Source organism: Ambystoma mexicanum, chromosome 1p (genome assembly GCF_040938575.1).
Source record: "Ambystoma mexicanum isolate Mex_15411 chromosome 1p, UKY_AmexF1_1, whole genome shotgun sequence".
NCBI lineage: Eukaryota > Metazoa > Chordata > Amphibia > Caudata > Ambystomatidae > Ambystoma > Ambystoma mexicanum.
Genome location: NC_090921.1, coordinates 260,515,688 through 260,530,918, shown reverse-complemented (window position 1 = coordinate 260,530,918; position 15,231 = coordinate 260,515,688). Strand labels below are relative to the sequence as shown.

At 52.8% G+C, this 15,231-nt stretch overlaps 1 protein-coding gene across 1 annotated transcript in view; it reads left to right on the top strand.

The window, feature by feature from the left end:
• The first annotated feature begins 2,612 nt into the window (after window positions 1–2,612).
• LOC138474270 (histidine N-acetyltransferase-like) overlaps window positions 2,613–15,231 on the top strand; it is a 65,995-nt gene continuing 53,376 nt past the window's right edge. The window contains exon 1 of the mRNA XM_069612221.1: window positions 2,613–3,104. Coding sequence (XP_069468322.1) covers window positions 2,916–3,104 — 189 coding nt within the window. The 5' untranslated portion in view covers window positions 2,613–2,915. The remainder of the gene's footprint in view (window positions 3,105–15,231) is intronic.

Below are 15,231 nucleotides of genomic sequence, written 5' to 3'. Positions count from 1 at the left end.
TGTGTTTTCTCAGAGCATGCCGCTCTGTATTTATAAGACCCACGCGAGTCCTGGTTCTTTGATATGTATAGTAGTGGGGGCTGTTATGTTCCAGCCCCCGGCCGGATCGCCGACTAACTGGCCCCACGGGGGGGCAGGTCTTTGAACCTGATCCCTGCCTGCCTGTTGGTTTCCTTAGGTGTTTAGAACCTTGCTGCATGACGGAAGGGTGGGGTGATTGCTCACACCTCACCCTTCCTCAGCATCGTGTTGCACAGACTGCGTGTCTCTTCGGCTTGAGGGAAGGAGAGGAGCAGAGAGGGGGAGAGGTTGGGCTGCCCCTCTCCAGGCCTGCTGATGGTAACAGCAGTTACCCTGCCTCGCTTTGGGCGGCCCTGCAGCATTGCCCACAATAATGTTCACCCCTGGTGGCGCGGATGTGCACTAAGCCATCTCCCAATGTTAAAAAAGGCTTCCCCGTCAATAAAGGTTTCCCTTGAATTCAGCTTTGTCGTGTTTAATTAGCCAAATTCACCCGATGGCAGCCCAGATGTTGGACCACTTTGTTATGGCTCGAATTGTTCGTCCCCCAGGCATCCACACTCTGATGTCTTTCACCCCTTCAGCGGCCCTGCTGCTCGCTCGGGCAAGCCCACAATGTTTTGTAATGTCTTTCACCCCTCAGCGGCACGGGTGCCTTTCAGCATCAACACGCAGCTTCCTCCCCAGTTCCGCCTATATTTGCTCCTCACGTAGAGTGTCAGGCTGCATGGACCGCGTTGCCGGAGTGGTCCAACCACTCCGCTCCTCTCGCTTGCTGCTACCGCTGTCCCTTTTTTCCTGCGCCGCTCTGGTCTCCACACTCAATCCTGCGCCGACGTCCGTCTGCTTCCCGCCTGCAGTTTCTTCTCCTGCTGTGCCCGCAGCAGCCCCCCGGTCACCAGCACCGCTGCACCAGCTTGCCTTCTCTTGTTGCTGCGACTATTCACGCGGCAGCCCCAGGCACCAGCACTGCAGCTTCAGCCATGCATCCTCGCCCGCTGCTTCTTCGCTTACGTTGCGCATTGCGGCTCCCGCCCGATGTCTTCTCTGCTTCCTACAGCTGGGATAACCGCTCCAAAAGTTCTCCGGCTGCACCTAAGAAATGAAAATGAAAATCCTTCTTGGCGTTGGCGGGTGTCCTTCTGCTGAAAACCTTCTTGGCGTTTGCGGGCGTCCTTCTGCTGCATGGTTGTAGTCTGTGCAGCCAGCGCCCGCTGCTTATATGGGGCTTGGCCCGCCCCTTTCTTTTGTTGCCCTTTCGCAGGCTTTCCATGCGCTTTTGGTGCCCTTGGTCTTATCCCTCCCCTAACCCAGGGAGGAAGGATGAGAAGGACACTGCCCTGGTTATTGGGGTGCCTCCTCCATCTTGTTCTGTCTTTCCGTCGTCACCTTCATGACAGCTCAGGGGAGTCTTTCATGGTCTAACCCGAGCTGGCGTGGTGCGAGAATGCATGAAAGACGCCCTATTGAAATTAAATCCTCTCCGCTCTCGGGGAGCTGATGCAAAGCATCGTCGCCTATTGAAAAATGTTGCGTGCCCCCCCCTCCATCAAGTGCGTCCCTGGTCATGAAGTGGGGGGGGGGGTGTCACATTTTTTTTGCCGTCCTGGGCACTACGGCTGCAGAGGCCAGCCGTGACTCTGAGGGTCGCTCACTTCATCCACTCCAGGGGCAGGCGCTATTCGAATTCCAAAACCAGGCCCTTGCTTGAACTTTGCAGTCACACCTATCTAGGGGACTCTGGGACACCACCACTGTGACCATGTAGCCGTATCGTGCGTAATTCTATTTCACAGCCTGCCATATTCTATGGGTTGCCTTGCAGGTACAGTTGGGGATTGTTCTCTTTAGGTCCCCCTTTCGTAGCACTTTATGGCACCATAGCGCACAGAAGCATATAGTGCCTACTTCACTCCCAGGCTACATGCACTTCTGTGCAGCGCACTTGCAGCCTTCACTCTTTAGGTGGGCTACGCCTCGTAGCAACCAACAGTACTGAACCCGGTGCTGGGTGGTCATGTTTTCTCAAGTGCGACTACAGGGCCTGCCACGCTCTGCCTGTCCCCCATCTACCACATTATCCGTGTTCTGGGCCATTCTTTCATTTGCCTTTTCTTTCTTGATGCTGATTCCGTTAATTTCACTGTTTTCTTCTGTACAGTGTGTAGTTGTCCCTTAAGTGCGTGTGCTATAACGCTTAAATAAATATAAAACGTGTTCACAGTGCCTAACTTGAGCTTCTGGAGACCTGCTAAAGACGGATTGTGAACAGTAAAAAAAAGGACCGGCCTTATAACTCCATCCATTTGCTCAGCGCATTTCAACGAGTTGTTGGCCACCAGCCTTCCTTTACCCCTTTCATGTTTCCAATGTTAGGAGGGGTGTTTATAGGAGGAGGGAGAGGTGGGTATTCGGGTGCTCTGTCTGTTTTGATTGGCAGGTTCCACTGTGTTGCCGAGGCCACTGCCCCTATCTTTCCTGCATTGCCATTGGCAGCAATGCCTTTCAAGCACTTGGGGCACCTCCAGCAGGCGTGGCCAGCTCCATGCCCCCACTTGAAGTGTGTCCTTGTGCAGTGCCTGTATGCCAGCGGGGTCAGACCGTCTATCCTGGCTTCTCTGTGATGTGGCCGGGGAGCTGCTTAATCAATACACTGCGTAATCTTGAGGACTGAAGGGCACGGGTTGCAGGAGAAGCAAAGACTGCAGATTGCGACCTCCAAGTAATAAGCCTGTGAGCACTACCGTATACTGGAGGGGAGTGTGTGATCACCACAACGTGCCTGCACCTTCTATTGCACCTGAGACCCACAGAGCCTGTGAACCTTATAGTGTGAGTCCCACACTGGAAACAGAGACCCGGTTTACACCCTAGTAGAAGATCTGGCCGGAGCCATGGCTGACCACAAGAGTGGGAAGGACACTGCACTGGACTTCTGCCTTGCAACTGGAGAGGACTTTGAAGGGGTCATGGCCATCTCTGGAGACGTGTACGGAGGCATGGACTACTTACCCCAGCAATACCATCGATGGATGCAGGACCCCAACCGCAGGACGTTTGTTGCCAAAAGGGAAGGACAAGTGGTGAGTGACCCAAGGAGCTGGTCTTGCAGTGGGCATCCCGGTGGCCTCCTGTGCCTGCCCCACATCAGCACCCACACATCACTAGGCCTGGTGAGGGGATACCCAGAGCTTGAGAGCCATCCACCTGCAGCTCACACCCCCTACCCAGCTCTATCCTTTCCTCAATTACTGCATCTAAGTTCTATTCTCCCCACTGTGATTCTATGCCCACCTCTGCACCTCATCCCTAGTTCAGTCTTCTGCTTTGCTTGAGTTACTCTTGCTAACTTCCCATTCCTCTGAGTGCACCTGGGCTCTCGGCTTCCTCTCGCTCTCTTTGGGGGTCTGTACACACAGTTCTCTACCATTTTCCAGCTGCGGTTTCTCCGTACTATGACTGTACCCCAGTGTCTATTCATATCCCATCTCTTTCATCTCCCTCTTGTGATAATTGCTTTTCTGGTCTCCACTCTTTTCCTTACTATGACCGTGTCGCGTCTCTTTTCCACCTTCACATGTCTCTGGTCTGATTACGTGCATGGATCCTTTTTCACAATGCTTAGAATCTATGGGGGTGTCTCTGCCACCCTAAAGTCTCTGATCTCTCTTTTCTGAGAGTGCAAGGGCTTCTGCCCAACCTGCTGTCACTTACTACCTGCTCACAGTCCGTGAGTGCTAAAGCCCCCCACCCCACCACCCCTTAGAGTGGCTTTTCATTTTCTCTTTATTTCTCTGTTGTTCCTGGTTTGACTCTGTAGCCACGTCTGTTCTTGCTGCTCTTCCATTGAAAGGGACCCAGGCAGCGGTGGATAATGGGCCTGCTCTCTCCGCATCCGAGATCCGGCATCAGCTGTGTCACCAGATCTCGGGATCCGGCCAGCCTCAGCCAAAACAACCCATTGAACAAACCAAAGCACATGATTTAAAAAAAAAAAACAACAACGCCCTCGCCGCACATCGGTATGTAGCTGATCTGCTCTGTGCCAGCTCACCGCAGACAGAGCAGAGCCTGCAAGGCGGGGTCTGGGCTCCGAGATCATCTGCTCTGTGGGCGTCATTTTCTCAGCAAATAAAGTGCACATTTTATTTCCTGCCGATGAATTCCCTTAATTCTGTCCCTTCAATCAATTTTGATTTTGCCAGTCGTGTAAACGTGAACTTCACGTTTTGTTATGTGAAGTATTCAGATTTTCACCCGTTTACGGTAGTGGAATTTAAACTTTACAAAGTGTGATGGAAAAGGCTAGTTATACCTATTTCTTTGTGGTTATATATATTTTTGTTTTGCTTTTGCGTGAAGCTAGTGCACGGTCTACATTTCATAGAAGAGGCGCATAGGCCACCGCAGTCAATGGGAGACACCTCTTCCCATGCAAACTACATGTGCCCACTGCGAATCGGAGGCTGACCCACCCATTGGGGGAACAAACTGTCTGACGCTGGTGGGAGCTTGTAGTTATTTTGTCGTTATTTTTCCCTGCTTGTGGTCATGTGCGTGCTGGTAACATATTTTGGGTACACCACTGTCATGGAAGTGGTTGAAAGTGTAATTGTTATACAGTATGGACTTTGGAAAAGAAGCAGCATGAAAGAAATTGCGCCATTTTAAAACTATTATGTTGGACATTTCCTTTGATCGGAGGCCAACTGCCAGCTCTGCCCCTCTAAACTCGGCCTCCTCGGAACTCCGCCCCTCCTCCAAACTCGGCCCTCGCCCTTATGGGATCCCTATCTAAACGTTTTCCATTTCCACCATTGGCCCCTGGTCCCTCTTTATAAGTCTTCTTATGATTATGTGATGAATACTCGGGCTGCATGAGGGGTCCCGTTGCACATTTCCCATAACTCTTTTCTCCCGGCTCAGAATGCATGGGGGCTATGGCCCTCTTCTTCTAGCTTCCCTCTGCTCAAGGCTTGGCGAATGCTATCTATGGGAGTGGGGAAGGAGAGACTTGTCCCTCCACATGCTTTCTTTCCTCATGATCTGACCGCCTAAGGGTCTCTCCTCCTCCCTTACTCTGGCATCTCTTTCAAAGTGGTACTGCTTTTGGGTCTGAGGGCTGACGAATGAAAAAATCACCTATCAGCAGGCAGAAAAAAAGGACTTTTCAGTAACCTGTATAAGGAGTGAGGTGGGTCATTAATTTACAAATCAAATCAAATTAACTTTATTTAGAAATTCTCATTTCATAAAAGTACACAAATATCAAAACCCTCTCCTAAAATGCAAACCTTTTTAAACATTACCTTTTCTTAAATAAAAAGCATTTTCAATAAAATCATATGTAGAATCAGCCACATTCTTACAGGGAAAGGAAAACAACGTCTTGCAGGCCAATTCATAGAATTCAGCACAGAAGTAGCGCATGCGCCTGGCGCAGAGAGGGAGGGTACGACACGCGTGCGCCAGGCGCAGTGCAAAACAGCGTTTTGACGCACCGTAAATTCATGGATTTCCAGAGCCATTTGCAGCCGTGGCACAGCGAAAATCCAGCAGCACCAGTAACGCCTCCAAGAACACCTTGTGCGCCAGAAAAAGCCATAGAAATCCCCAATACGGCACATAGGGCCGCGCTAACCCTGGCCCAGCATACAGCCCTTACACTATATTTGCCTGAAAAATAGCGCGTACCCCGCTCGTGGCAGCCAAATCGTGTGAAAATGGCCTAGCAAAACCCTGTGAAATCTCATCCGAGGCTCGCGCCAGCAAAATCGTGTGAAAATCTGCTTGCGCACCCCCTTGAATAAGTGTACCCCGCTCGTGGCAGCCAAAACGCTTGAATAAAAACTACCCACGCATGCCCTTCAATTTGCGGATCCCACTCGCGCCAGCCAAAATGCATGAAAAAGGCCTGCTGTTACCCCTTCAATACCTGTACCCCGCTTGCACCAGCCAAAACACGTGAAAATCTACCCACGCACCCCTTCAATATTCAATATGCGTAGCACGCTCGCACCATCCAAATCGAGTGAAAAAGGCCTACCGTAACCCCTCCAATACGTGTACCCTGCTCGCGCACACCAAAACGTGTAAAAACCTGCCCGCGCACCCCCTTTAAACGCGTATCCCGCTCTTGCCATCCAAATCGCGTGAAAACTCCTCGCGCACCCCCTTGAATATGCGTACCCCGCTTGCGCCAGCCAAATCGTGTGAAAACTGCTCGTGCACCCACTTGAATACGCGGACGCCACTCGCTCCAGCCAAATCGCGTGAAAACTCCTAGCGCACCCCCTGAAATATGCATACCAAATTCCGTGAAAAGCGCATTGCGTACCCCGTGAACTAGCGTAACCTGCCCATGCATGCCAAATCATGTGAAAAATGCCTCACGTGCAAACACACCCTGCAGGCAGACAACACCACAAGGGACCCCCCCATCAGCCATCACCACACCCGCAGGCAGCCCAAACCACAATGGACCCCCATCAGCCATCACCATGCCCGCAGACAGCCTACACCACAAGGGACCCCCCATCAGATGTCACCATGCCCGCAGGCAGCCCACATCACAAGGGACCCCCATCAGCCGTCACCACGCCCGCAGGCAGCCCACACCATAAGGGACCCCCCCATCAGCCGTCACCATGCTCGCAGGCAGCCCAAACCACAAGGGATCCCCCCCATCAGCCGTGACCATGCCCGCAGGCAGCCCACACCACAGGGGACCCCCCATCCGCCGTCACAATGCCCGCAGCAGCCCACACCACAAGGGACCCCCCCATCAGCCAACACCATGGCCGCAGGCAGCCCACACCACAAGAGACCCCCCCATCAGCCATCACCATGCCCGCAGGCAGCCCACACCACAAGGGACCCCCCATCAGCAGTCACCATGGCTGCAGGCAGACCACATGGCACCATACAACCCATGGAGGACCCGGCTCATGTGGCCCCCATCAGTGACGGGAACCTGCAAGCAGGGCCCGACTCATGTCCCACCGGTGACAAGAAACTGCATGCAGGCCCCTAATCATGTCCTCCCACCCCACCAGTGATGGGAACCTGCAAGCAGGCCCCGACTCATGTCCCCCCACTCCACCAGTGAAGGGAAACTGCAAGCAAGGCCCGACTCATGTACCCCCACCCCACAAGTGACTGGAACCTGCAAGCCGGGCCGGCTCATGTCCCCCAACAAACACATTGGCCCTCATTAGGACCCTGGCGGAGAGGGGTTTACGCCAGCGTAATGCATGGCGTACCTCTCCGCCAGACTACGACATTCCGTAGCGCCATGGAGATTTTTACGCCTGCTTTTTGCAGGCGGAAAAATCCATGGCGCTACGGGACTTGTTGGTAATTACGCCACCGTAATTTACGGTGGCGTAATTAACGCCTTCCCCACTCCCATTATACCCTATGGGGCAAAAATGGGAATGGGGAAGGGTAAATGGGGATTGGGGACTTACCGCCCCGCCAACCTCGGAATGGGGCGGTAAGTCCGCCAACCCCCATGGCGGTATTGGCAGCTCTGCGCCATGGTCCATGGTGCAAATTGCACCATGGACCTCCGCCAGGGTCGTAATGAGGGCCATTGACACAACATACAATCATGCAGCAAATGTCCACCCAAATGCCACACCACGGTGCCCCACCACAGTGCAACTCCACACATATCCATTGGCCCCACTTCCCAGGCCATGGCATGTTCTGCAAAAAAGCACACATGCCTGAACCCAAAAACATGCCCAACATGGCCCCACAGCAGTGACACTTGACTGAGCCAATGACGATTGCAACATGCCCCAAACAAATGAGAGCAGACAACACTTAGATTGAACTGCATGCAGATGTATTAACAAAAGCAAAATACACCAAATGAAAATAAAACATTAGAATGAAAATGAAATGAATGCAAAGAAAAATGAAATCAAATTCCAAATCAAAAAACCAACAATGGCAAAATCCACAAAGTGGTCCTTGTCCAAAGAAATGTATTCCGTTCTATACGAAAACCATAAACAAAATTACTCCATGTGTAATCCAAAAATCAAACAAAGCCCAAATATATACAATGGAAGGATGAAGGGTCCATGATCACAAAAGTCTGATAAATCCATGGAAAAACACCACAAAAAAAGAACTATATACAAAAAGTGAAGCAATGTCCATGGACTCCAAAGAAAAAAGAAAAAGAAAGGAAACCTAACCCTAATGAACTATCTACAAAGGTGATGGGATAGTCCTACAGCTCACTGTTGTTACCAAGAGTTTTGGCCAGGGCCTCATCGAGCTCAGAGTCTATAGCCCGGAGGCGGGACTGTGCTCTCTCCTCGAGGGCTCACAGGGACGCCGCCATGCTCTCCACCAACTCCCTGCAAGTCTCCTCGAGGAACTCTGCCCGCCTCAATGCCCGCAGCATGGAGTTCTCCGCCCTGACCATGGTGAGCCATGCCCTCTCTGCCCGCCGCCGCTCTGCACCTATTTGCCGGCCCATCCGCTGCCACACGGAAGACACACTTTGTCCAGGGTCCTCCTGCCCTATGGCCGATGCCTGCCCCCGTGATGTAGTTGGCCCGAGTCCTGACGCCTCCTACTTCGAGCCTGCTTCTGCCTTGATGCCATCTGCCTGTGCCACCACGACTGCCTCCGGGAAGATGGCAACCCTGGGGGCCATCGTGCACGTGCCCTGCTCGAAGGTGCCTGCACAACCTCCATTGCCAGGGGTCCTGTTGCTGGGGTGACCATCTCTGCTGGAGCTCCGACTCCCGACTGTGGCAGGGATGGGATCTCCACCAGCATGGCCGTGGTGGCTGGGGCAGGTCCACTGGGGCATATAGTGGGTGAAGAGGAGGAGGTGGTCGCAAGAGCGCCCAGCACATGTAGGAAACCCCTGACAAAGAGCCGTCCTAGCCAGTTCAGGATGGCACACGCCTGTTTGTGATGTCGTGCGTGGTCCTGCCAGGAAGAACACACATCATCACAAATGACGTGTGTGTGCATCGTGATACTGACTAGGACGGGCTCAACCCAGTCACGGATTGCCTCGTCTGCAGGTAGAGGAATGTCAGTTGACGTGTACCCTTCCCCTACCTGCAGACTGGCCTGGACCGAGGCATCCGTGCCGGTGCACAGTGAATGCAGTCTCAGTATCAGGGACAGGATTAGACACAGGCCCCTCCGCTGTGACCTGTGCTGCCGCCTGCCCTGCCCCTGGACTGCACCACTTGCACCAGTGGCATCACCCTCCCAGGCTCCATGCGCGGGTCTGATGTGGCCTCCTCCTCCTCAACCACCACCAACCTGGATGCCTCTGCACCGGCTTCCGCACTGGATAGCCCCTTTGGGGGCTCACCTGCCCCTACCGCTACCGAGGAGGCCACTTCCAACCTCGCCCTCTTGGGCATCCCCTCGGCAGCTGCGGACGCGCACCAGTCCCCTCGCTCTCGGAAGATGACATATCCAGGGAGGGTGACTGGGCCTTGCGTCTCCACCTAGTGGAGGCATCCCCACCGCTTTGCTCCACAGCGTTGTCTCCGCCCTCTTCCTCAATCGCCGCTCCAGATAGGGAGAGATTGAACACAAGCATCAGGGCACTGTACAATAGTCTGTTAGACACAAAGCTATTGCACATGAGTGGCACTGTCAAACATCACTTCCATCATCACAGTCCACAACGCACGGGTCGGTGCAAGCAACACACATGCACAAACAAGCATGGCACGTGCAACAGACATTAGCATCCATGTCCAAGGCACTGTCGGAACATCAGAAGGGAGGCTGAATGTCACATGCATCATGGGACATGCCAATCACATGCACACACACCACCGGACAGTCATGCATCTGGCCATGTCTACCTCCCGTCACAGTGGATTCATGGACAACTAGGCTGCATCAGTCAATTCACCCATCGTGATGGTCACGTGTCATGCATCCATGGCGTTTTCCAGTCAAACACACACTACTCAGACACGCGCACCTGTACACCATGCATGGCCATGATGGTGACATTAACATCCATGTCTCACACCCCAAACATGGCCAAGTCCAGACACAGTCATGCAAACGTGTGTGTCATCACATGCTGGTGCACATCATGCATTGCAACACAGACACCATTGAGGTAAAACACACTTGAGTGGACTCACATGCATCACTGTCATGGCCCTGCACACAGACATCCATACATGGGGCATGCACATTTGTTTCATTTTTTTGGGGTACCTGAGTGTTGTGTGACCCATATCTTTTCACCAGGGGTCACAGACAGCCTGGCAGGAGCACAGGGGTGCGTCTACCATCACGTACCCTGTCCCCTTCACTCTAATTGCCCAGGACAATTGTTGTGTGCACCTCCCATTGGCAATAGTCCATCTGTACCATGGTTGGGAGGCCACCAAAAGGTAAGGGCGGCAAAGCTGGGCAACCTCCCAGGGAGGGGCGTGGTGGGACATGTGGCTGGGGTGGCCAGGGAGTCCAGGGAGGCCAAGGTGGATGAGGAGGGTGACGTGGCCAGGGTGTTCCACCGCGGCAGGATGACCGGCCACATGCTGGGACAGCCATGCCACCACCCCAGCGGCTCAGGGAGATGCTGCCACTGCAGACATCCCTGGTGCCCATCTGACCCGACAGCCAATGTCTCCTGCTGGCATGGGCCACCTGGTAGTGGAAGCTGCAGGTGCAGCTGCGGCAACCACCACCCATGCTCGTGGTCAGCCAGTGCAGGCTGCCTTGGCACAGGAGGACACCCAGGCAGATTGTCAGGTCAGGAAGGCTAAGCCACGTGTGTCTAAGGTAGCTGTGACCAAGGCACATGTATCTGGGGCAGTGGTGACATCTGCTGCCCTGAGCAGTCGGTGGTGGGAGCTGCATCAGTAGATGCAACCAACACCACCCTGGCTGTGAGTCTGCCAGCCAGGACTGTGTCTGTCACAGCCCTTGGCACTGAGGTAGTTGTGCCGCTGGGTCCTGGGAACAGCACCCTGGAGCCAATGTCTCAAGACAGGCCTTCCGTCTTCATGCCAATTACTACTGCCATTGGCCAGTCCACCAGCGCCATTGCCCGTAGTGACCAGGGCGGCATTAGCCACGCAGGGTCCGCACAACCTGCCAAGAAGAGGAAGTGTGTTTCTGCGCAAGAGGCTGGGACTCCAGACACAGCTCCGGCCTCCGGCACATCAAGGAAGAAGTCTTTCAATAAAGAGGAACTGGACTTCCTTGTGGGCTACGTGTCAGCACACGAACGCGATATGCTGGTGGGCCCAGGGTGCCATATTACGCCTGCCCAGCGTCAGGTCCACTGGCAGTGCATTGCGGAAAGTGTCAGTGCCATGGGATTTGAGAGACGCACAGCTCATGATTGCTACAAGCATTGGACTGACCTCCGACGCTGTGCAAAATAAAAGCGGGCCTTTGACTCTAGTGACTGGCAGTGGGCCACCACCAGACGAGGATGAGCTCGCTCCACATGAGGAAATCACTGCAGAGTTCATTGATAGGGACTAATCCTGGGTGTGGGAGAGATGCCGGATTATAATGCAACGTCCGATGAGTGCTGATGCATGTGTGTCCAGCCCACGTGTGTTTTGCCTGTGTGATATGTTGTGATTGACTGCCAGTTCAGGCTATGTATTCATGTGTGCCATGTGTGACACATGCAATGCTTGACTGATGCGTGCTTGTTGTGATCCAGTCTGCATGCAGGCCATGTTCTGCACATGGGGGCAGTCCTCATCACCACACATGCTCCCTACTTACATGCAAGTCACTCGGCAGCCTCTCCTGTCCATGTTCAAGCTCACTGACATGTTTGCATATGGCCTGTGGTGTTGTTCCACTCAACACTCGGCCTATGTCGTCACATGACTGACGGCTATGTGAGGTCACCCTGCTAGCTGCTCCTCCTCACAGGCATGCCTCCTTGCCTCTCCGCCACCCTGCAGCTCACTGTCTCCATGGTACTGGTGATTTCCGTGTTGGACTGCTGCAATGGCCAGTTCCCCATTCTTGTGTACATGGACCATGTGCATTCCCTGCAAGCCCCTATGGGTCCATGGCAGGCTACTCATTGCACTGCATCTCCGGTATTTTACCCATCTCATGGTATTTAGTCATCTATTTCATGCTCACTCAGGTTCACTTCCTCATCACGCACATGTTTAGGGTGTCCGTGTCTGTGTCAAGCTAGGCCTTCCTCTGTTACAGCCACCCTGCCTCTAGGCAAATGGTGTTGTGGCTTCTGTGTGTATGGCTGTACTTATGAGGGTTCCTCATGTGTCCTGCTTTCTGTCCCCCTCTCATCTGCTGTAGTCTCAGTTGACTGAAATGGTGGAATTGACATTTGCCAACACTGCAACTTCACAGTACTCTGGTCAGCCATTCAGAGTCATGCACTGCCTCCCTGCCATTCCCCGGAGGGGAACAGGGGGGTGTTCACTGTATCCCTGCAACCCAGTGCCAAAACTTTGCACATGATGACTGCACTTGCCCTTACACTGCCGTCATGTCACGAGATTGACATCACTACGTTTTTGTTTATGTCGATAGTTGAGGCCGTACACATGTACTGCACTGCACTCACGCACTTCTGAGCCATGTTTCACCCTTCAACATGCCTTTTCACATGTGTGATGTCAAAGTGACCTGGCATGTATGTATCTATGTGCCTCCCTTACTGTATTTAAAGGCACTTGCGTTGTTGCATCCTGTGACACGTGTATTTTTTATTGATGTTTATTTTCTTGTAGTGCATGATGACATGCATTTTACATGTGTCATGGACAGTTCTATTTGACTTTCTGCTGTGACTAATTGGGAATTCTGCCATGGCTATGCTACGTGCCATCTCTTTGTTGCCATCTGTCATTTTCGGCTAAGATCTATGCCTGCCAGTGGGTTGGGTGTGATGCAGGTGTTATGCAACATGCAGTACATGTGTGGGCTTCATGTTTGACACGCATCCATGTCTGCTTTCAGGGTCCCCTTCCATTTCATTGCCACTGCATGCATGCCAGAGTTTGTGTTGTGTGTGACATGGCTGCTTCATGTGTTGGCTTTCAATGTTGTGATGTCTATGTGTGTGGTATTTGCTGATGACATGTGTGCTCATGTGTTTTTTTATTTTGTTACAGGTGATGAGGCACTGGAAGCAGAGGAGGAGGAGGAGATGGCAGACAGGGTGTAGGGTTCAGGTCAACAAACATGCACCAGTGGTGGTCGTGGTGTGGTAGGCCGTGAACAGCCATCGGTGCTCTAGGCCATTGTGTCCAGGTATGCCACTGGGTACTACTCTTTGACTCTGATGTTGAATTGGATGCTCATGAATCCATGCCGTCGACGGTGGGGGATTCTGCCGTGGATGCTGTTCTGTCAGCCATACCTGCAGTGGGGGTAAAAGCCTCAAGGGGCCAGACAGTTTTGGAAAGTCGGCCTATGGTGGTTACAGGTGCAGGGCCATGCTCCACACCAGCTGCTCCTGTTCCTGGGGCAGCAGATCGATGGAGGGATGCAGTCCTGCAGCCACAGGCAGTGCCAGCACAGCAAGGACCACGTTTCCATGGGCCTAGCAGGTGTGCTGTCTGGCAACGCGGTAGCCGTGCGCCACCGGGGAACACTGAGTGGGAGAATGCCATGTATGCCATTGCATAGCAACAAGGGGGAGCGATTGAGATGTTGGCTCAAGGTATGGAACGTGTGGCCGATTCCATTCTCCCCCCTGATGGGCAGGTGGAGCTCCAGAAGCAGGCAACGCAGTCCATTTGCCACTCACTCAGGCTGGGCACGGCTGCCTCCAACAGGTCCCGCTGGGCTGAACTGGTGGCTGTGTGCACAGTTATTGCGGCTGAGTAAGAGGCACACAGGGAAGCCCTGAGGGAAGATAACACCTCCGTCAGAATTACTCTGGCTGCACTCATGATGGGCCAGGGGACAAGGGCAGAATAGAGGATGGAGCAGCTGGAACGCACCATCTCGGCTGAACTCCATGCAAGCCGGGAGGAGGTCCTTCTGTCACGTGAGACCTCGCAGGCAGAACTCCGTGCGACACGTCAGACCTTGCAGGAGGAACTCTGTGTTTCACATGAGGTGCCATATTCCTGCAGAACCAGGCTTACCAGGCCTGTATGCTTGCTGCTGTGGAGCGGCTTACTGGGGCTATGTGTGGTCAGGCACATGTACCACATGCACCTCCTGATGTACAACCAGAGGGTGACAATGGCGACGAATCTCTCACATAGTCGGGCCGTGCAGACCATGAGCCCATGTAGGATTTTTTTAAAAATCTCAACATCAACACATGTGGGTGTTGATGTGCACCCTGCACCTCCCCCCTCCTCGGGACAACTCTCCCCTCACCCATTCGACTATGGCCATTTTCTATTTTTTTAATTTTTTGGCTATTGTGCATTCATGTAACAGTGTGGTGTTTTGTGGCATCCGAAGGCATCCACTGTGTGTTCCGGCTGGGCCCATACAGGCTTGTCTCGTGTTTGTGTTTGTGGCTTGGGGTCCAGACGCATATGCCACTCCTGCTTCCCCATTACATGGACTCACAAGGATGGCACCGCATTGGGCTTCCATCATATCTGTGGCCAGTCTGAAGTCAAACTTGTGTATACAACTCTAGTGGGGATTCATGATGGTTTCTCCAGTGCATGGTTGGACTGCATTTTGGTGAGTACATTGTTGACTGTAGATGACTTCATGTTGCTTATTCATGTATTGCCTTGAATGTGTACGTTGTTGATGCACTTCATGCTGTATGCGGTCAGATGGAACGTTGCCAAAAATATAAGTACGTGTTAGTTGTGATTTGTGCCTTTAGAAAATGGGTTGAGGCTTTCCCACTAAAGGATAACACTGCTATGTCGATGGCTAAAGCCATGCTAAAGGAATATTTTCCCAGGTTTGGCCTGCCGAGAGTCATTTGGTCCAACAACAGACCACACTTTATCGCTGATGTAATTCTGCAAATATGTGCGAGATTACAGATTGATAAACGTTTTCACTCAGCGAGACATCCTCAGAGTGCCGGTTTGGTGGAAAGCCACAATGGTATTTTGAAGAATTAATTAGCAAAGGTGTGTGCATCCAGTAATCTGAAATGGCCTGAAGATTTACCAATAGCCTTACTTTCAATGCGGACATCCGCACAGTCAAAGACAGGACTTTCCCCAAACAAAATTGTAATGGGAAGGCCTGCAAATGTAT